The following is a 24075-nucleotide window of genomic DNA, read 5'->3' on the forward strand; positions in this document are numbered from 1 at the left end:
AGGCAAGAGGATTAATTGGTAAATCTCCCCTGTTCACTATAGTCACCAAATGTCAATATTACTGAGCCTTTGTAATCTACTTTCGAGAGAAGGGTGCATGATTGCTATCCACCTCCATCATCTGTACCTGAAGTTTCCCACTATTTTGCAGGAAGAATGGTATAAGATTCCCCTGAAAACCATACAGGACCTGTAGTTACCTGTTCAGAGAATGTGATGTTTGCCTGCTTTATTTCTTTGTTGATTGTCCTCAGTGTCGACATACTGAGTCGCTACACTGGCTGAAAAATGGGGGGTGGAAAATCTACACTGACTACTTTAAATGATGTAGCTGACAGGTGCACATTTGTGTTTCACAGTTCTTTACTTTCACTGTTCACAAGCCCCCCAATACACATGGTTAATACGGCCATTGGACTATTGTTTAACTTTCGATAAGTCTCATTAATGGGTTGCAGGCAAACATCCACATACTGCTGCAATAGTTTACTGTTGAATATTTGTGAGCATTAAAAAGCATAACCACATAGTTCACAGTTCTTTCAGAATAATCAGGTATGTATGGAACAGACACTATCATTGTTTTAATACATGCCCTAATTGTGTTAAACTTATTTCACAGTTAAGTTGTTTCTCATCTGGAACTCGTCTGTGGACTGACTTGTCTCGGGATCAAAAACTGGGCCCTTATGTATCCTCACAATAATAGTCACTGAAACTATACATTTTTGATGTTTGATTTACAGAAATTACTATTAAAATGTCACTCATCAAATTAACTGAATACATCAAAATCTACCTTCTTTTTAACAGTTTCTTCTACTACAAGAGTTAGGCCAAATTATTTGTTTAAATCATGAAATTAACAAATATCATTATGCAAACAATACTTTTGACAAAACTGTCAATTACTTTGGAATTAATTAAGGGCTGGCTTTACTAACATGTTTTCGAATAGAGCCAAATAGATCCTTTAAGAATATATTACAGTAGTTGTTCCTCCAAGTGTTTATAATTAGTACAGAATTTATATTTATTTATAGGTCAACAATAGAATTTTAAGTTACAAAACCATTACTCTATAATGAAAGGAATAGTCAAAATAAATCAGGAAATTAATTACATACATAAAAGTAAGCACAAAATTAGATCTGGTGGTGTATTCTGTAAGACTGAGGGCCAACCTTTCTCTTTCATGAAAATGCAGATTATATCCACATATGTTAATGGTATTTAGTCAGACATTAAAAAAATGAATTTTAAGGAGGCAGATGGCAAAACAAGAGGGGAAGTAAAAATATCCCAGCTTGCTCCATCACATCATCCCTTCATTGGATTGTCCAGATAGATATTGCAAATAACTAATTAGGCAATTCAATGACGACAAGTGACACCAGAAAGTGGTTTAAAATTCTGCACACAAAAGAATGTTATTGTTGTGGTCTTCAGTTCAGAGACTGGTTTGATGCAGCTTTCCATGCTACTCTATCCTATGCAAGCTTCTTCATCTCCAAATACCCACTGAAACCCACATCCTTCTGAATCTGCTTAGTGTATTCATCTTTTGGTCTCCTTCTATGATTTTTACCTTCCACGCTGCCCTCCAATACTAAATTGGTGATCCCTTGATGCCTCAGAACATGTCCTATCAACTGATCACTTCTTCTAGTCAAGTTGTGCCACAAATTTCTCTTCTCCTCAATTCTATTCAATACCTTCTCAGTAGTTATGTGATACACTAATCTAATCTTCAATATTCTTCTGTAGCACAACATTTTGAAAGCTTCTATTCTCTTCGTGTCTAAACTATTTACTGTCCATGTTGCATTTACATACGGGGCTACACTCCATACAAATACTTTCAGAAAAGACTTCTTGACACTTCAATCTATACTCGATGTTAACAAATTTCTCTTCTTCAAAAACGCTTTCAGTGCTATTGCCAGTCTACATTTCATATCTTCTCTACTTCGACCATCATCAGTTATTTTGCTCCCCAAATAGCAAAACTCCTTTACTACTTTAAGTGTCTCATTTCCTAATCTAATTCCCACAGCATCACCTGATTTAATTCGACTACATTCCATTAGTCTCATTTTGCTTGTGTTGTTGATCATCTTATATCCTCCTTTTAAGACCCTGTCCATTCCGTTCAACTGATCTTCCAGGTCCTTTACTGTCTCTAGCAGAACTACAATGTTGTTGGCAAACTTCAAAGTTCTTATTTCTTCTCCATGGATTTTAATTCCCACTCCAAATTTTTCTTTTGTTTACTGTTTTGTTTGCTCAATGTACAGATTGAACAACATTGGTGATACGCTACAACCCTGTCTCACTCCCTCCCAACCACTGCTTCTCTTTCATACCCCTCGACCCATATAACTGCCATCTGGTTTCTGTACAAATTGTAAATAGCCTTTTGCTCCCTGTATTTGACCCCTGCCACCTTCAGAATTTGAAACAGAGTATTCCAGTCAACATTGTCAAAAGTTTTCTCTAAGTCTACAAATACTAGAAATGTAGGTCTGCCATTCCTTAATCTGTCTTCTAAGATAAGTCATCAGGTCAGTATTGCCTCATGTGTTCCAACATTTCTACGGAATCCAAACTGATCTTCCATGATCTTCCATTCGTCTGTAAAGAATATGTGTTAATATTTTGCAGCCATGACTTTAAACTAATGGTTCAGTAATTTTAACACATGTCAACGCCTGCTTTCTTTGGGATTGGAATTATTATATTCTTCTTGAAGTCTGAAGGTATTTCGCCTGTCTCATACATAGTGCTCAGTAGGTGGAAGAGTTTTGTCATGGCTGGCTGCTATCAGTAGCTGTAACGGAATGTTGTCTACCCCAGGGCCTTGTTTCAACTTAGGTTTTCCAGTGCTTTGTCAAATTCTTCACACAGTATCGTATCTCCCTACGTCCTCTTCCATTTCCGTAATATTGCCCCGGAGTACATCGCCCTTGTACAGACCCTCTATATACTCCTTCCACCGTTCTGCTTTCCCTTCTTTGCTTAGAACTGGTTTTCCATCTGAGCTTTTGATATTCATACAGGTGAATCTCTTTTCTCCAAAGGTCTCTTTAATTGTCCTGTAGGCAGTATCTATCTTACCCCTAGTGATATATGCCTGTACATCCATACACTTGTCATCTAGCAATTCCTGCTTAGACATTTTTCACTTCCTGTTGCTCTCATTTTTTGGGTGCTTGTACTCCTTTTTGCCTGTTTTATTTACTGTATTTTTTTTTTGTTTTCTCCTTTCATAAATTAAATTCAATATCTCTTCTGCTACCCAAGGATTTCTACTAACCCTCATCTTTTTATGTACTTGTACCTCCGCTGTCTTCACTATTTCATCTCTCAAAGCTACCCATTCTTTTTCTACTGCATTTCTTTCCCCTGTATTTATCAATTGTTCCCTAATGCTCTCTCTGAAACTCTCTACAACAGTATCTGAATAATTTCTTTTATCTCATCGTACATTTCGTCAATCTCTTCACCATCTGCAGAGCTAGTCAGCATACAAACTTGTAGTACTGTGGTAGGCGTGGGCTTCGTGCCTGTCTTGGCTATAATAATGTGTTCACTATGCTGTTTGTAGTAGCTTACCCACGTTCCTATTTTTTTATTCATTATTAAACCTACTCCTGCATTACCCTTATTTGATTTTGTATTTATAACCCTGTATTCACCTGACCAGAAGTCTTGTTCCTCCTGCCACCAAACTTCACTAATTCCCACTGTATCTAACTTTAATCTATCCATTTCCCTTTTTAAATTTGCTAACCTACCTGCCCAATTAAGGGATCTGACATTCCATGCTTTGATCCGTAGAATGCCAGTGTTCTTTCTATCGATAATGACGTCGTCCTGAGTAGTCTCCGCCCAGATATTCAAATGGGGGACTATTTTACCTCCGGAATATTTTACCCAAGAGGACGCCATCATCATTTAACCATACAGTAAAGCTGCATGCCCTCAGGAAAAATTACGGCTGTAGTTTCCCCTTGCTTTCAGCCGTTCGCAGTACCAGCACAGCAAGTCCGTTTTGGTTGATGTTACAATGCCAGATCAGCCAATCATCCAGACCGTTGACCCTACAACTGCTGAAAAGGCTGCTGCCCCTCTTCAGCAACCACACATTTGTCTGACCTTTCAATAGCTATCCCTCCATTGTAGTTGCACCTGTATTGCAGAATTGCACAAAATAATATTATTGTCGTAGGAGACTATCTGAGTTGCTGTCTTAGATTGTTTGCAGATGATGCTGTTATTTACCGCCTTATAAAGTCATTATATGTTCAAAATGACTTGCAAAATGATTTAGATAAGATTCTGTATGGTGCGAAAAGTGGCAACTGACCCTGAAGAAAGAAAAGTGTGAAGTTATTCAGATGAGTACTAAAAGAAATCAGATAAATTTCGATTATGCGATAAGTCACACAAATCTGAAGGCTGTAAATTCAGCTAAATACGTAGGGATTACAATTACAAATAACCTAAATTGGAACGAACGCACAGATAATATTGTGGGTATAACAAACCAAAGACTGCGATTCATTGGCAGAAAACTTAGAACGTGCAACAGGTCTACTAGAGAGACTGCTTACACCAAGCTTCTCCACCCTATTCTGGAGTATCTCTGTGCAGTGTGGGATATGCATCAGGTGGGACTGACAGATGACATAGAAAAAGTACAAAGAAGGGTAGCTTGTTTTGTATTATCGTGGAATAGGGGTGATAGTGTCAGACATGATATGTGAATTGGAGTGGCAATCATTAAAACAAAGACGTTTTTCATTGTGACGGATCTTCTCATGAAATTTCAATCACCAGTTTTCTCCTCCGATTGTGAAAACATTCTGTTGGCACCCACCTACATAGGGAGAAATGATCATCATGATAAAATAAGAGAAATCAGGGCTCTCACAGAAAAATTTTTGTGCTCGTTTTCCCCGTGTGCCGTTCTAGAGTGAAATGGTAGAGAGACAGCTTGAAGGTGGTTCATTGAACGCTCCGCCAGACACTTTATTGTGAATAGCAGAGTAATCACATAGATGTAGATGTAGGTGCCTGAATAAATGAGTATATGGACAAGATAAAGAATCTGCACCAAAGCACACTCGTGATCCTTGAACAAAGCCAGTGTTTTCATGAGTGGAGCATTGAACAAACACCAAAACCTAAGCCAGAATGCCCAAGTCTAAAAAAGCAGGACTGAATAGCAACTAGCAGTATTATGAAAAGGATAGTTGTTCCTCAACATATAGTGGAAATGCTGAGTCACAGATAGGCCCAACAAAAAGACGTGTCCCGTACATCCTTCTGTCACCACCCATTCCAGTCCAGTCTCAAGCATCACCTATCCCATCAAAGGCAGGGCTACCTGTGAAACCAGTCTACAAGCTAAGCTGCAACTACCATGCTGCATTCTTCATGGGCATGGCACCTAACAAGCTGCTTCTACATGAATGGCTACTGGCAAACTGTGGCCAAGAAATAGCTGGACCTGTTGCCGAGCACCCCCTCCACACAATGTTCTTCATCCAGAATGAGAATTTCACTCTGCAGCGGAGTGTGCGCTGATATGAAACTTCCTGGCAGATTAAAACTGTGTGCCCGACCGAGACTCGAACTCGGGACCTTTGCCTTTCGCGGGCAAGTGCTCTACCATCTGAGCTACCGAAGCACGACTCACGCCCGGTACTCACAGCTTTACTTCTGCCAGTATCTCGTCTCCTACCTTCCAAACTTTACAGAAGCTCTTCTGCGAACCTGCAGAACTAGCACTCCTGAAAGAAAGGATATAGCGGAGACATGGCTTAGCCACAGCCTGGGGGATGTTTCCAGAATGAGAATTTCACTCTGCAGCGGAGTGTGCGCTGATATGAAACTTCCTGGCAGATTAAAACTGTGTGCCCGACCGAGACTCGAACTCGGGACCTTTCAGTGGCTGCTTTCCACAGTCTGTGCCAGGATCCTTCCCACCAACATCAGCTTTTCTGAATTGCACAGGTGGGAACTCTCTCTGTAATATATCCTGTGTTCCCATAACCCTTCTGGCCTCAACCTTTGTTAATCTCTCTCCTTACCCTATAGCCCCTTCCCTGTTCTCATTCCACCACTACACTGTCTTCTATTCCTATTCCACCAATGCACACACAGTCTTTCTACCTCTCTCTTTCTACCTCTCCCTTTCGGGGTGGCGCAGTGGTTAGACACTGGACTCGCATTCGGGAGGACGACGGTTCAATCCCGCGTCCGGCCATCCTGATTTAGGTTTTCCGTGATTTCCCTAAATCGCTCTCTGCTACCCCCCCCCCCCCCCCCCCCCTCCGCCTTCCTTCTAACCTCCTGACTGCAACTAGCTGCCCTACCCTCTCTCCACCTCGTCCCTGTATGCTCCCACAAGCTGCACTTTACTATCCCACACCCCTGTGTGTGTGTGTGTTTTTTTTTCTTCTTCTATCTCCAACAAAGGCCTTGTTGCCTGAAAGCTCATTTTCTGACAATCTTTATGTTTGCCTATCTGTGACTCATCATCTCTGTCCTATATTGTAACAACTATTCTGTTCATAATATTATTACATTCTATACTGGATTTTCCAGTGTTGAATAGCAACTAGGCATCATACAACTAAACGCATGAGGCATAAGATACTAGATTGATTGGTGGTGGATCACTTACCCCATGGTCATTAGTGAGTCACATCATGTGACTGTAGGCACACCCCTGGTGGCGTTTGACTAAATTTAACTGTAGTGGCACTGCTCCATTATTGCTAATGTCCTCTGGTGGGTATATTAAATCCCTCCTCCCTGAAATTGCTATGTATGATCAAAAGTTACCCTGATGGTTTCTGTGATGGTGGAGGTGGGTGACGGGAGGGATATCGCCTGCTGCCAGTGGATTGAGGACCATCGGCATGGTGTCAACCTCAACAGGAAGCTCATTTGAGGGCTATGGTAGCGGAGGAGGCAAGAGTGCATCTGCTGCTTGATCCAGTGCCATGGGGCAAGGTGCAGTTTGGGTGGAAGGAGCATTCCATCACCTTATGTTCCCAAATTGTGATCCCATCACATGTCTCTGAGCAAGCAGGGGTATCAGGATGGAGGTTGACCATGGCACAGGATATGTGGGAGAGGGCAAGAGGCCTGGTTTCAGGTGACCCTTGTGTCTGTTCTGCAGGGTGGAGGAGGAGTTAAGTACAGGGGCACTGATTGAAACTGTGGTGGTGGCCAGAGCTGGTTGCAATGGCAAGCAGACGAAGTCCCCCATCTTCCATGTTGAACAACTGATGACTTCTGTGGCTGGTGACAATGCCAATGGCCCACTCTAGATGCTGGCCAAACATGAAGTCCAAGCACCAGCACTCTGTATGTAGGAGGGAAACAGTGCATGGGATGCAGGAGATCTAACAGGGTGTGATGCCTGTGGCCATACAGAAGTTTGGCTGGAATAACGTCATTGTTGGGGATGGACCAATATCTCACAAGGCAGTTGTGCAATGCTTCCTCAGTCGATGATGTTTGTAAGGCCTTCTGCATCTGTATTTCGAATATACAGATTCAGCTGTTCAGCCTCCTTGTTGGAGGCAGGATGAAAAGGCATGGTGGTTTGATGGTCGACACTGTTTCGGCAACAGAAGGTTTCAAACTGAGTTGACGTAAATTGAGGCCCATTGTCAGATACTATGGTGCAAGTTGCGCTCTCAATGGTGAAAATCCTGTCAAGGGCAGGAAATGTGCCAAGGATGGTAGTGGACATGTGAGAAATTTGAAAGGGCATCCATAACCAACAGCCACATAGATCCCTGAAATGAACCAGCAAAATTGAAGTGAACCCTTCCCATGGGTGGTCAAGGCAGAGCCACGACAAAAAACTTTAGACTGCGGACTCCTAATTGGAGGAGCAGGCATTGCAGAAGCAGCATGTGTGTTCATTGTAAGCTTGATGCTGGGAAAGTAGATGTGCTGCCGGGCCAATGCCTTCATGTGCCTTATCCTCTTATGGGATGGATGAAAGGGCTGGACAATGCAGGACCAGAATGGAGCCAGATTGACAAGCCATCAGTCAGAGTTTTCCATGAGCAACGTCTAGACACACCAAGAGGTATTGAGCTGGTGATGTAGTGTGAATTATTTTTGACGAACCGGGTCAGCTTGGCAGGACACAATCTCCGGTTAACCCTTTTGGACTGCTGACAAAACTTTTTACATGTTGGGGTTGTGGGATGACTTTGCAGTGATCTCGTGTGCCAGTGGGTATTTGTCCAAAGCTATTTGCTGCTGTTAAAATGCAAAACAAACAGTTTCATGGCAGTTGAGTTCCTCAGTGGGGCCAGGAGGGAGATGGGACAAGGCATCTGCGTTAGCATATTGGGTGGTGGGGTGAAGATGGACGTCATTATGATACCCATTTGAAAACAATGCCCAGCACTGCAGATGCTGTTCTGTCATATGTAAGAGCTCAAATCAATGCCCAAATGAGGAAACCAATAGGTTGTGGGCACTCAGTGGGTGAAATTTGCTGCTTTACAAATACTCACAAAACTTTTTAACACTCTTTCTCAATTTGGAAGTAGTTGAGTTGCTGCATGTGAAGGCAATAGGACCTCTATACCATCTCACAACTTAAGCCAAAACCACTGAAATACTGTCCTGATTTGCGTCTGTTGCTGGTATTATTGGGCAAATGTGAATGCCATTAGTAAAAGCATGCTGAGCTTCCAAAGCTACCTTGAAGGATTTAGAAATTTCAACCATTTCACCAAGACTAGGATCATACTTGACCAAAACTTTAGCACTGACCTCCCTGTCAGGGCCAGGCATGAATCACATCCTGAATCAACAATTCCACAAATGAAACTCCACAGTTCTGGCACAGAAAACGGCAATTGTGTATGAAATGCTGCAAATTGGCCCAAGTGGCATATGATTGTCCACTTTGTTTATGACATTGATTAAACTGAAACCTAGCAGCAACATGGCACATCTGCTGAGCATAGTATTCAGTTCACAGGGCACAAAGATAACTTAGACAGTTCACTAGGTTCCAAGGGTGCCTGCAATTTCTGCACCACTTTGTACAAATGATTGCTAGAAGATAAAGAGTGAATCACATTTCTGCTTACTGGAAATATTGAATGCACAATAAAGCAGGTCAGAATGTTGGAGATAGATGTCCCAGCTCTCAGAAATCTCATCAAAGGAAGCAAATGTCAGTGGTAGTACATGTGCCACCTCTGACTGACATGGGTGCTGTTGTTGCTGGGACATGGGCTACGGGAGAGCAGACTACTGTTTGTGCTGAGCTGCAAACTGTTGCTGTTGGAATGACAGCTGTTGCAGCCACAGTTCCATAAATTTGGGGTCCATAACACAGGAACCGAAGATGAAGACAACACCATAAAATGATGGGATAAGACGTAAAGAATCTACACCTGATACACACTCATGATCTGTGAACAAAACCAGTATTGTTGTGAGCAGAGCACTGGACAAAAACAAAAAATGTAAGTCAGAATGTTTAAACCTAAAGCATGGTTGAACACCGAATAGCAACTAGGCATGACAGAACTGAGCGCCTGCAGTATATGATACTAGTCTGAGCTGTGGGTGCCCGCTTACCCTGTGACCCTCAGTGGGTCAGACCATGAGACTCTGTGGCTGCATCTCAGTGGTGCATGACTAAGTATAACTGTAGTGCCTCTGCTCCATTATCACTAACATGTGGTGGCAGGTATAGTAGAAAACAGAACACACATTTGTACAAAAAATGAAGTATCAAATTGAAAGTGGCCTATAGTTTATTTACTTCTCATACACACTGCACACTGATTAAATGTTGTCAAGCAATGATTCAAGACAACATTTAATTTTTGTGAATGTAGAATTTTGTTTTGTGGTAACTTCTCCTCAATGACTATCATGCAGAAACGGATAGAAAAAAATTAAAAATAAGTAGAGACAAGGAAAGCCAGACTTTTGGCATTAAACGAGGAGCATCAGCCTCCTCCTCTTCAATTCCACTGACAAAATTTTGCAAGAAAATTGTTCCCTAGGTATTGCCACCATACTATCTAGACCCAAATCCTATAAAACTGGTCTACAGGGTGTGGTAGATAAGTAATGAGACTCAGTCTAGAAAAACAAATTTATTGATCCAATTTGTACAAAACATTAATATTCTCCAAAGTACTCGCCTTGGGCGTCGACACAACGTTGCCAGCGCGTTTTCCAAGCTTCATAGGCCCCACTGTAGCCCGTTTGAGTTATCCCAGTTAGTGCCTTCGTGACAGCACGTTGGATGTTCGGAATATCGTCGAAACGATGACCCTTCAGGCATCTTTTGACCTTCGGAAATAGGAAGAAATCAGGAGGACTCAAGTCAGGGCTGTATGGTGGCTGTGGCAAAACTTCAACTCCAATTCGGGTCAAGTAGGAAGTCACGAGGAACCCTGTGTGCGCCGGAGCGTTGTCGTGTGGAGACGCCAGCGTTGAGCAAGGTCCTGTCGCTTCCGTTTGACGGCTCTGTGCAATCGCTGAAGGACTTCTTTGTAGAATTCGGCATTGACAGTCTTCCCCTGAGGGACAAACTCTTTGTGAATTAACCCCCGCTTGTCGAAAAGCACAATCAGCATTGTCTTGATGCGGGACTTTGACATTCTTGCTTTCTTCGGCCGCGGGGATGCCGGTGTGTGCCACTCCGAGCTCTGGGCTTTCGTCTCCGGGTCGTACTGGAATGTCCACGATTCGTCGCCTGTTGTTACGTTGTCTAAAAAGTGTGGATTATTTCCCAAATCATTCAACATCTCACGGCAAACGTCCACTCGTTGTTGCTTTTGTTCGGCGGTGAGCACTCAGGGAACCAATTTTGCGCAAACTTTCCTCATCATCAAATCTTGCGTAACAATTTGGTGAACCGTAAATTTATTCACGGAGACCTCATCGGCGATCATTTTGAGACTTAAACGACGGTCGGAGTCCAGGAGTTCTTTCACTTTGGCCACCGTTTCATCCACACGACTCGTTGAAGGGCGTCCAGATCGTTCCATGTCTTCAACGGATTCCCTCCCGTTTTTAAATTCATTAAACCACCGGAACACTTGAGCTCTTGATAGGGAGTCTTCTTTGTAGGCCTCTGTAATCATAGCAAAAGTTTCCGAAGCAGTTTTGCCCAAGCGAAAGCAAAATTTGATTGCATACCGCTGTTCTATCGAGCGATCCATCTTCAGCGTTTTCACAAGTGTCACGGGCACACAAACAACGTAATACGCGAAGCTCGACCCTCACTGCACCAGAGCTCCGACGTGACTGCGAACCGGTTCTATTGTTAGCTCAGATCCCCCACCACGTGACGTACAGGTGGAGACCGCCCTGCGAGCGACTGGGGCGCCGCGCGGCGGCCAGTCTCGTTACTTATCTACTACACCCTGTAGATTCTGGCAAAGAATAAGACCCGTAGTTGCAATATGCCAGGTAGCCTGAAACCTGTAACCTGAAACAATAATGGCTGACTCTAACCTGAAACAATAAAGACTGATACTTCTGTTGTCTCAAACAAGTGTCAACTTGCCTGCTGCAAGCCTTTTCATGTAGTGCTACTTCGGTGTCTTAATTGGGAAACAAAAGATCTACATCTACATACATACTCCGCAATCCACCATACAGTGCGTGGCGGAGGGTACCTTGTACCACAACTAGCATCTTCTCTCCCTGTTCCACTACCAAACAGAGCGAAGGAAAAATGACTGCTTATATGCCTCTGTACGAGCCCTAATTTCTCTTATCTTTTCTTTGTGGTCTTTCCCCGAAATGTAAGTGGGCGGCAGTAAAATTGTGCTGCAGTCAGTCTCAAATGTGGTTCTCTAAATTTCCTCAGTAGTGATTCACGAAAAGAACATCTCCTTTCCTCTAGAGACTCCCACCCGAGTTCCTGAAGCATTTCCGTAACACTCGCGTGATGATCAAACCTACCAGTAACAAATCTAGCAACTCGCCTCTGAATTGCTTCTATGTCCTCCCTCAATCCGACCTGATAGGATTCCCAAACGCTCGAGCAGTACTCAAGAATAGGTTGTATTAGTGTTTTATAAGCGGTCTCCTTTGCAGATGAACCACATCATTCCCAAAATTCTATGAATGAACTGAAGACGACTATCCGCCTTCCCCACAACTGCCATTACATGCTTGTCCCACTTCATATCGCTGCAATGTTACACCCAAATATTTAATCGAAGTGACTGTGTCAAGCGCTACACTACTAATGGAGTATTCAAACATTACATGATTCTTTTTCCTATTCATCTGCATTAATTTACATTTATCTATATTTAGAGTTAGCTGCCATTCTTTACACCAATCACAAATCCTGTCCAAGTCATCTTGTATCCTCCTACAGTCACTCAACGATGACACCTTCCCGTACACCACAGAATCATCAGCAAACAGCCGCACATTGCTATCCACCCTATCCAAAAGATCATTTATGTAGATAGAAAACAACAGCAGACCTACCACACTTCCCTGGGGTACTCCAGATGATACCCTCACCTCCGATGAACACTCACCATCGAGGACAACGTACTGGGTTCTATTACTTAAGAAGTCTTCGAGCCACTCACATACTTGGGAACCAGTCCCATATGCTCGTACCTTAGTTAGGAGTCTGAAGTGGGGCACCGAGTCAAATGCTTTCCGGAAGTCAAGGAATATGGCATCCGTCTGATATCCTTCATCCATGGTTCACAAGATATCATGTGAAAAAAGGGCGAGTTGCGTTTCGCAGGAGCGATGCTTTCTAAAGCCGTGCTGATGCATGGACAGCAACTTCTCTGACTCAAGGAAATTCATTATATTCAAACTGAGAATATGTTCAAGAATCCTGCAACAAACCGATGTTAAGGATATTGGTCTGTAATTTTGAGGATCCGTCCTTCTACCCTTCTTCTACACAGGCGTCACCTGTGCTTTTTTCCAGTCGCTTGGGACTTTATGTTGGGCAAGAGATTTGCCATAAATGCAAGCTATCTAAGGAGCCAATGCAATAGAGTATTCTCTGTAAAACTGAATTGGAATCCCATCAGGACCTGGCGATTTATTTATTTTCAACCCATTCAGCTGCTTCACAACCCCAGGGATGTCTATCACTATGGGAATCTGTATGAGACTCAAAGATGAAGCAACCACCATGGATACACACATTAAAATCTTGTACCTAGGATAATGTTGAGAAGACTAGAGGAATCTTAAAACTTTAAAGTGTTCATCAGACACGGTACCCACGGTCTCAGTGATGCTAACCAAGAACTCTAACCTGTACACCATGTGGTCATTTTGCTTTTGTAGCTGTGACATTAGCTTTTATATTGTGTCATTAGAAGCCTTGAAAGGCTGTGTATTACACCAAAAACGTGTGACAACTACTGATTGACAAATAGTGCGATGGACAAGGAAACTGACTATGTAATGGAATGAGTTGGCATGGATTCAAACAAAGAGTTGGCATTATCATCTGTAATTGAAGCGGTAGACAGCATGTAAAGAGTCACGCCAGTGGAAGATAATAGCATCATACGGTAATGTAGTTTCATGGATACTGTCAGCAAAGTGTGGTGAGCAGGTGAGCCATGTGAGAAATATGCATGTTTTATTTCTGCTCTTGTTATAATGGGCACTGCATTCAGTGGTGCTTGGACAATGTGTGGTGTACCACAGTGCTCCACTTGTAATAATAGTGAAGTGTACATTACTGCTACCACCCCTCCATGATTCTCGGGAACACACTGATGCTGCTGTCATGGCCAGGTTACCAGTTTGGTTTTCTGAGTACTTAATACAACAAACCAAAGATTTCTTATTGGGAAACACACATCACATAAGGTGACAATCTGTAAGTTTAAAACCTTAGATGTTTATGCTGTGTAAATGAATTGAAAAATGCCTTGTATTTTAGTAAGGAAGCTGTTAATTGTAGAGAAATAATAAATGTAGAGACTGCACATAATATGAGATACAGATAGATAGATAGATAGATAGATAGATAGAGAGAGAGAGAGAGAGAGAGAGAGAGAGAGAGAGAGAGAGAACAAAAGTGTACATTGAAATAATGAGGAGAGTCAGTGATAAGTTAGAAAAAGCATCAAAATTTATTGTAACATTTAATTTCATAATTTTGGTTGAATGTTTTAAGATTGGTTGCCTGAGCTTAATGAGGTGTAACCAAAGAAAAAGCAAGGAATTATTTTTTAAAAGCTGTGTATTTTCAAATTGTTTACAAAACAACCTTCTCCCTTCAAAATACTCTCCATTACAACTAATACATATGTCCCACCAGTATTTCCACTGTACGAACCTTTTTATGTAGTCATCTCTAGAAATGGATGTCACCTCCACCCTTGTTGTTTTTTTTTCAGTGTTGGCAGATTAGTGACCTTTCATGTCCAGTTTCATTCATGGATATAAGAAAAAGTTTCACAGAGCCAAGTTAGGCGAATAAGGTTGTGGGGCAGCGGAACTATGCCATTCTTAGTCAAAAACTGTCTAACAGAGATGGCTGTATGTGTAGGTGTGTTGTCTTGGTGAAAGAACCAGTCTGCTGTCACCACAAATCAGTTCTTTTTATGAACGCAGTTGCGCAATCTTCTTAAAAGGTCTGTGAGCACAAGCTCTCGAGTTTTTGCAATATTTTCATCAAATCAGGTAGTAGATGGACAGCGCTAGTGAAAACAATTATTGCAGATGAACAGAAGCAGCCAGGTCGACAACACAAAAAATTTTGTCAAGTCATCTTGTATCTTTCTGCAGTCACTCAACCACACCTTACTGTACAACACAGCATCATGAGCAAAGAAATGCAGATTGCTGCCCATCCTGTCCAGCAAATCATTTATGTATATAGAGAATAACAACGGTTGTATGACACTCTCACACGGCACTCCTGACGATACCCTTGTCTCTGATGAAGACTTGCCATTGAGGACAACATACTGGGTTCTATTATTTAAGATGTCTTCGAGCCACTCGCATATCAGTGAACTTATTGCTTATGCTCATACCTCCGTTAACAGACTGCAATGGGGTACCGTGTTGGATGCTTTCCGGAAATCTAGAAATATGGGATCTGCCTATTGCCCTTCATCCTCAGTTCGCAGTATGTCATGTGAGAAAAGTGCAAACTGAGTTTTGTGCGAGTGATGCTGTCTAAAACCATGCTGATTCATGGACATAAGCTTCTCTGTCTCAAGAAAATTTATTATATTCAAAATGAGAATATGTTCAAGGATTCTGCAGCAAACTGATGTTAGGGATTTTTGTCTGTAACTCTGTGAGTCTGTTCTTTTACATTTCTTGTATATGGGAGTCACCTACACTTTTTTCCAGTTGCTTGAAACTTTGCACTGGGTGAGAAATTGGCAATAAATCCAAGCTAATTAAGGGGTGAATGCTATAGAGTACTCTTTGTAAAACAGAATTGGGGTTTCACCTTGACCTGGCAACTTATTTGTATCCAATGCTTTGAGTTGTTTCTTAATGCTAGGGATGCTTATTATTGTGTCATCCATACAGGAGTCTGTTCAATGTTCAAACGACGGTATGTATATGATTCTCGTACTTGATTGATTTCTTAAGTGCAAAATTTAGAACTTCAGTTCTCATTTTGCTATCTTCAACTGCCATACTAGGTTGCTCAGTGAGTGACTGGATGGAAGCCTTTAGACATGTTTAGTGATTTTACATGTGACCAGAGGTTTTTGGGTTCTCAGCCAGGTCTTTTCTTAAGGTATGACAGTGGTAGATGTATGCTTCAGGCATAGATGTTCTCACAGATGCACGAGTCTCTACTATCTTTTGCCTGTCGCATTTTGCATGCTCCCTTTTGAACTGAGATTGCAACAGCCTTTTGTTCCTCAGAATTTTGTGAATTCTGTTGTTAAACCATTGTGGATCCTTTCTGTCCTAAATCCAATTATTAGTCACATACTTCTGCAGATCATGAGTTACAATATGTTTAAACTTTGCTGATTATTGCAGAATGTTTTTTCAAAACTTTATAAGTGCAACAGTTAGTTTTTCAGAAAATGAGTTTTTCTGTTTTCACCTAGTTAGATATGTCCGAGCATTTGAATTTTTACACAACTACTAGATCTCGATGACATTAATAAAGTGTCCTAATGAAATATATTAAAATCTAATTTTTATAACAGTATATTAAGATGTGATTCTTCCAGTTTTCTTCAAAAGTCAATAAAAGATTATAATTACTGCTGATATCAGTTATGTTTCCTCCTTTAATCCCATGTATTTTTTCCAGACCTATTTTTTATGTGCTGTTGTGTTTATTAGATGCCTGCATTGTTGTAAAATACAAATTTTTGCATGTTTTTGACTATTGAAAATACAGGCAATAATAACAGGAATACAGAGGCATAATACATTAATGGCAGTGATAACTATTTTAATATAATTGTTCAGCTTGCATCATTATTATCAACACTACATGAAGTACGAAATGAATTACACAAAAAGTATTACATATTACAGTCACATTGTTGATGTCAAGTTTTCATTTTACATCTATACATTATTCGTCTAGGACATCTTTGTAAAACTCCTTTGCATCATCTGGAATTTCAAAATACTTTAGAAAGGCAAACGTGTCTTTCTTCTTTTGTATGCTTGCCGTATTTTGTTTTGGTAAACGGATGGGTGTTAGTAATGTTGAATGGCATGATTTCTTTCATCTCAGGATGTCAACTCGTACTGAATCTCCAGAGAATGTATCACTCAGTGACACATTAACAATTTTCTTTTTCCTTTCTTATATGAGATGACACGCAGTCTGTTCATTTTGAATGGTAACTTGATTTTAGTACTTCCTGTGCACTATGTTTTAGATTTTCAACAGTCCAGTCTCTCTCTTGAACTCTGAGAGCACCATACTCTTCTAAAATATCATAATATTCTTTACGAGACATGATGCTTTCTTTTTCCTGGAAGACATCTCAATTCTACCAAACACTCAGTCTGGAGGCATGTAGCTACGGCCATGAATAGGGAAGAAGTAACAAATATTATTGAATTTTGCACTCCTTTTTAAAAAATGCCATCATACAACCTTTTTTGCTGCTACAAGAATCTGAAAATAGATGTATAGTATTGGTGGGTTTTTGTCTAAGTCAGGAAGTAAGTCCAGCAAAGCCAAAGAAACTTGATTGCATCCCCTTGAAGATTCTGTCTCCAACCAGGTGTAAAAATTGGTGCTTTCTGTTTTTAGCTCCTAAGTGTGATTATGATGAACTTGATTGTATAACCATACTTGTCTATCTTAGAACACATCACTGAGTGATAGTTTTGGAATAGGCTGGTTTTGCTGCACATCAAAGCAAATCTTATGACTTAGGATTATCTTACTTAATTATACCATAAAATCATTTTGCATGACTTTTATGTAATCTATGCCTAGTTTGTAGTTCATTCTTCTTCTGCAGAAATGTTTCTGCTTTTATTTCCATTAAACCAACTTTACAAGAGGAACAGGTATCGGTATGAGGAGTACTGAATGATAAATTTAAACGTTTGTAAAATATATGCTTGCATTTTGACAAGTACCATTGTTTCAGTCCTATTTTTTTCCTTTTTCACAGAATCTCTTGAACATTTTATTGACTGTGTTACGTGAAGGCAAATAACCTCTTGTAGACTTTGTTCTTTCATAGTGGCTCTCTCTGCATTTATATATCATTCCAAATGGCAGTAGTTGCCTCCTTATGATCCTTTACTGTTGTGTCACCTCCTCTCCTTTCCTCTCTTTTAGTAGCATCCCTTCTTTATTGAACCTGTGTGCTAGGTAAGATAACATATCCGTTGACATGCCAGATACTCCTTGGAAAGAGGCAGCACAAACATGCACCACTTCACCGTTCCTTTGCCTAATGATATTCTTCATTATCACCGTTTTCTTCCTGCTTGCATTCACGGTGTCCACCACTGTGCACTGAGGTGAAGAAATATTAAGAAATTTTAACGAAAACTTATCTTGATCCATTTTGTTTACTGATATTATGCAATGATGGAAGTATGTCTTCATAGTAGGAAATATCTTCATAGTAGAGCTCAGCAACTTTGTATTCTTTCATTCTTTTAGCTTTTGAAGGCAAAACCTCAAGTCCATGATTGCATTTAATCATAGGTTCCTTTTTATACTTTTTGCTTTGCATTTCAGGTCGATGTAAGCTGTTCTTGAATTTGGATTTTCCCCCATCAGAACGTACTTTGACCTGTATGCTGTTCTCAGAATCATAAGAATCATCATCCATTCTGCTTCTGCTTGCAATAATTTTTTGTAGATGAACATGTGAGCGTCGAGTAAATAGTTGTCTGAAAGTAATTTGCAGGTGTTCCGACGACAATGAAGGCTTGTTGTAACACTATTCCTGCCAGTAAATATTGTTACAGTAATGAGTAACATCACATAAAGCAACCAGTATATTCCATTGTTGCTAACTGCTTGCTGTGGAGAGAGATCCAAGCCACCAGAAAGTAATTTTATTGCATTTGTCAGACTTTTCTGTAACTGTAAGAATGCATATATCGTGTTTTGCTAATACCTTTTGATTTAGTGTGTTCATACACAAAGCAGCAATTGACTTTTTAAAGCTTGCTTCACGAGTTGATGTAAAAGGTCAACATTATACCATACACGCCCGTCTCACCAGAATTAAGTGATGCCAGTTCACTACGTAACTTAGATGCTAACAACTGTTCGTTTGCTCTTTCTAGCAGAAACACTCTCCTAACCTTCTTGACTGGTTTATTCTCTTTCATAACTGTAGTTGCTATAATGACATTGTGATCACTAATCCCTATCTCCGTACTGATGCTGTCAATAAGGCCTGGCCTGTTTGTAGCTACAAGGTCTAAAAGATTTCTATTGTGTGTGGGCTGTTAAACTAGCTTCTCTAGACAGTTTTCAGAACATGTGTTTAAAAGTACTTTGTAAGACTGTCTGCTGTCTGTAACACCCCCCCCCCCTCCCCTCCCCCTCTGTGCCCCTGCAGGGAATCCATAAATGTCCTAGATGTCGCAGCCATACTTGATAGGTAAAGTCACCTCCTACTATTGTTTCATAATTTATGTATTTACACCCTGTTGACTATAAACTTTCCAACAGTTAACATCATTTTAAGCAGATTTGTTATATGCGACCAGATAACTTCACTGTCACCATCTACTTTGACCTCAATAGACAAAATATTTTTGTCAACTGCAATGGACCTCCCCTCATATGGCATTCTAATCTATATTTCCAACATATGTTCCATAACTCGCTAAATATCTCAGAAATTTTAGTATCTCAGCCTGTTCACAGTCCCAAGAATAATTCAAGCTTTACATCTTTCCTGGAGGGCAGTGAATTTGGAGAACTTCAGCATGAATACTTTAACAATTTACTGATAAAATTTTGATAGTCAAAGTGTCTTCACTCTGAACACTGTCTGACTTCCCTTTCTGCATAATGACTGGTGACTGTTCACCAGAGTACCTCAAACTACTGCCCAGACTAAAAATAAAACCCATGTGCATTCCACAAGTACTCTGCTACCCATGTAGCTGCTTCCTTTGTGTAGTGTACCCCTGACCTGTCAAGGGGGCTCCAACAAATCTGCACTCAATAATGCAAATTTAGAAATCCATAGCCAGGACTGTTCGGAGTCAATAAAGCCTTTTGTTGAACCCTCCACTTGGCTTCAAGCCATACTACCCCAGACAACTCTGGGAACAATGTTGCAAATTACAAGCTCTGCTTGCACCCTGTGTGCGAGGCCAGCAATCTTCACTACATCCGCCAGTCACTTTTATGAACTGAGGACAGCCTCAGAACCAATGCGGCAGGAATTGTTGGCGCCAGTGTGACCCACTACTTGCAGATGACTTCACCCTACGTGCTTGATAGACACAGGCAAAGTTGCCTCCACATCTCAGATAAAGTCCCCCAGCAGACATACTGAGTTCACATCAGCTTTCTTTCCAGCCCTGAACACTATCTTCCTAAAGGCCTCCATAATGTGCTTAATGTTGGAGCTAGCGATAACCAGCGAACCCTTATGACATGTAGCCAATAGTTGCCTTCAGAGTGACTCTCATACTCAGTCTTGTCAAGGCTAGGGAACTGCCGTTAAATTACAAACAGAAGTTCATTGTGCTGTGGCATACATATGTACGTAATGTCCAGTCAGTTTACTTGTACAGTCCAAGGTTATATTCTCTCTAATGATATCAACAGGATGTTGAACATAACTTCCATTTTCCCTTTCAGAGTTGTGAAGGAAGAGAGAGCAATTTGAATAATGCCCCTCTTTTTACTGGAAAGAAATTATTTTTCCTGTGTAGGCTGTTCTTTTATTATGTAACAAACACTTTTTCTTTATGTAGCAATTAACTGGTTTCACCTTGTAGGTTGTTATCAAGCTATGCCACAATAAAGATGGTAATGATGTATTCCACACTATCTATGTAGTAAATATATACTTATGAAGTTGTGAACATGAAGATTTAATGTATTGTGAATTTTTCTGTAAGACAGAGGCCACCAATGTTCATTATTACCACATAAAAATACTTGGATGTTAATTTAGAATTTTGAAGCAATATTGATGGTGGAGTATTGTAATGCCAGTTATATCAGATTTGCTACACCATAAGTATTGTTTTTATGCAGGTTACCTTGAAAACTGACCATCTAGTATTTGATTTTTGACTAGTGAGTAACAGATCATAAAATCTTTTAGCTTTCTCTTTTTGCTAGTCTTAAAGAACGTGGTAATAGTACTTACAAACATCTGTCTGATTTTGTGGTGTCAGTGCTTGATTATGTTTGATAATTCAACATTGTTCACTGCCATCCGTTAATTTTTTATTTTTTATTTTTCAGTATCACCAGTCAATAATATGGAGCATAATGAAAGTGAACCACAGGAAGCCCAAAACAGGATATCACAGCTGATAGCCAGGAAACGATCTCAGTTGATGCGACATGCAAAATCTCAGAATTCAGAAGAAACTTTAAGGCTGAAGAAAAATGGCAGACATCATGGACGGTTCATGAACACTTTTCATAAGCCGCCAGGTGGTTTTGTCAGTGATACTAGTGACAGTGAGGCAAGTGTTGCAACCAAAAGGTTGCGTACAACAGAAAATGATGAAAAATACAGAAAAAATTACTCGAAAGGCATTGACTCAAGAAAAAATGGTAGTTTGTTTCATAATACAAAGTGCAAAATATCTGTTTCTAAAGCTAAGAGTAAAAGAGAACTGAAAAATAACTGTGATATTAGAAAACATAGGTTAAAGTATATGATAGCATATAGTGACTCTTCAGATGATAACAACAACAACAGCAACAACAATAATAATGATGATGACGATGATGACGATGATGATGATGATGATGATAAATGTGAAAATAATAATGATAATGATAATGATGATGGTGATGATGACGAGTACGAGGAAACATGGCAGCCATATGAAACAAGACGCAAAGTGTGGACAAAAACTGTAAAGCGTACCAAAAAGTCTTCTGCTTTGGAAAATCAAAATTGTGATTCTACCTCAAAGAAAACAGTCACTGTGGTACCTACTGAAGCTAGCACTAGCAATGTACAATTTTCAGACATTAGCAGTAACCGTATTAGAAAATTCTATAGGAAAAGGAGAAAATTGCATGGTGAGAAGAGAAGAAAAATAAATTTTGATATTTTGGAAACTAGTTCTAGTGGTGATGCAGAGACAAATAATTTTGATCCAGTAATGAGGAGTTGTGAATGTAAGTCAGAATGTTCAAAGAATGAAGAAGGGTTGGAACAAGAAAGTACAGGGAATCTCACTAATCGCAGCAAGGACAGTACATTTGACTCAAACTTTGAAGATGAACAAAAAGAGAATTCTGTCTCTTGTGTTTCAGAGTCTGGTTTGATTGCAAAGCAGAAAGTTCCTATTTCAAAAAACAATGGGGCCTTAATCTCAGTGTCAGTTCCATATGGTAGATGTTTTGAAGCTTCTGATGTTAACTGCTCAAAATCAGATGTTTCCAATGTACATTTGAACAAAAATTGTCCTGAAAGTTCTGTAGTGAGTCACCTTGCATCAGAAAATGCATCAGTTTATTCAACACCAAATGGAAAGCAAAATAATCAATCCATGGAAGAATGTGAAACACCAGATAGTGGAATAATTGTGAAAGAATGTACAAGTACTGGAAGTGCAACATCTATTCAAGATACAGTTTGTCAACCTAGCTGTAGCAGTAGAGATAGTGTCCATGTGCAAGAAGCTTCTCATAGCACTGGGAGCAGGGGTGCAGATTGGACAGTTTTTAAGAAGTTTAGAATAAAGAACAGAGATAGAATTAGAAGAAATTTTAGAAGTCGTCATGATGATTCTGAGTCTCCTTAAAGGATCTGTGAGCTCATATCATCATAATTTACATTATTTTTTGTGTAGGCTATTAAGAGGGCTGCCAGCATTACACAAGAAAGTACTCAACAATTTTTGTGCTGTATCAGATGTCAAATTTTGCTGCCACCCTCAGTTTGGAGTTGATAGTCAGCCACTGGTGCCTAAAATATTTTGATTGATTACATTTATTGGTGAAACGACGTGAGAATTACTGTTGTAGAAAAGTCTTCATAAACCATTGAAATATTATTCCATATTGAGTGGCTTGAGTGATGTAATTTCAGGAATACCTCACAAATGGTTTTATAACCAGTGTTAAGTAGTCTAGCATGTGTTACAACATTTTGATCATATGAACTAATTCCATTGTTCTTTTGTTTTGTTTTAGTACATTTTTTAGTGTTGGATTATTATTGCAGTTTAGCATATTAGAGCAAATTGATCTTCCTCCTGTAATTGAAAGATAAAATACTAAAATTCTGAGTACATTTTATTTAACATGCTCTAATTTATGATTTATTGTGTGTTATTTTTCATTTTTGAGAGTCTGTTAGTAACATAAAGTTACTGAAGAAGTATTTTCTAATTACATAAGTTGTCTGTAAAGTCCGTGTTCTTTCAGATGTTCAAACAATGTCTCTTTTTGTGGGTAGCATTAAATGTAAATCTAGTCAGTATGGTGAAGGACTGATCATATATTGTAAAGAGATATATGTTGAAACTTATACTTCCGTAAAAATATGAAGCTTCTTCTTTTCCTGTAAACTTTGCAAAGTTTTCTGTAATTAAATTTTACTGATACATAATGTTAAGTGTCAGCTTGTAAGTTGTATCCACACAAAATATGATAGAGACAATTACATACCATATTTTATGCTGATTTCATTTTTATGTATTTTGTAATAAACCTTATTTTGCCATTTGGTAGTTCCGATGATTTGCTTTAGATAAGTGTTCCTTCAAATGAATATTCAAGTGTAGTAAACCACTTCATGAGTGATTAATAAAAAATTTATGTGGTCTCTGAAGACAGAAGGAAATAATTATTTCAATTGCAGCTGGTATATTAGAACGAAAACACAAATTTGAAGAGAGATAGTGCCTCATTATTGTGTATCTACATATGCCTTATGGTGTGTGGGCAGAGCAACTTTAAGTAAGAATCAAATTTCTGAAACTTGAAATCACAAGTGTATACCACACCTTCAATGTGGCATTGTTGGATGACAACTGAAAATACATCTTTGTTCTAGTTTATGTATTAGTCTAGTGCATGGGTAGTAAAGAAGAGTGATCAGTTATCATTCCAGTAAGAAGAAGTGTGAGCATTTTTTATTCTTCATTGCTCCCATTGAAAGAAATTACAGATTATATTTGTAATGATTTAGGAGTAAAGGAGATCACTCACCAAGTAGCAGAAGTGTTGAGTCATCAATAGGCGCACACAAAAGAGAGGGAAAACTTTGCTAGCTTTTGCTACCACTAGTGTCTTTACTGCAAATTGTCCCATGAACGTTCGGCACCAGACGTGAAATTGAACTACATTCCTTCCTACCTTTTGCTGGTTTTCTTCTACCCGGTATTTGCTATTGCACTCCCTGCAACCTA

General features: G+C 39.9%; 1 protein-coding gene across 1 annotated transcript in view; it reads left to right on the forward strand.

The window, feature by feature from the left end:
- LOC124612398 (DDB1- and CUL4-associated factor 5) overlaps nt 1-23347 on the forward strand; it is a 131711-nt gene extending 108364 nt beyond the window's left edge. Inside the window, exon 9 of the mRNA XM_047140579.1 lies at nt 20942-23347. Coding sequence (XP_046996535.1) covers nt 20942-22464 — 1523 coding nt within the window. The 3' untranslated portion in view covers nt 22465-23347. The remainder of the gene's footprint in view (nt 1-20941) is intronic.
- Nucleotides 23348-24075: the final 728 nt, after the last annotated feature.

The sequence above is a fragment of the Schistocerca americana genome, chromosome 4 (assembly GCF_021461395.2).
Source record: "Schistocerca americana isolate TAMUIC-IGC-003095 chromosome 4, iqSchAmer2.1, whole genome shotgun sequence".
In the NCBI taxonomy this organism is placed as follows: domain Eukaryota; kingdom Metazoa; phylum Arthropoda; class Insecta; order Orthoptera; family Acrididae; genus Schistocerca; species Schistocerca americana.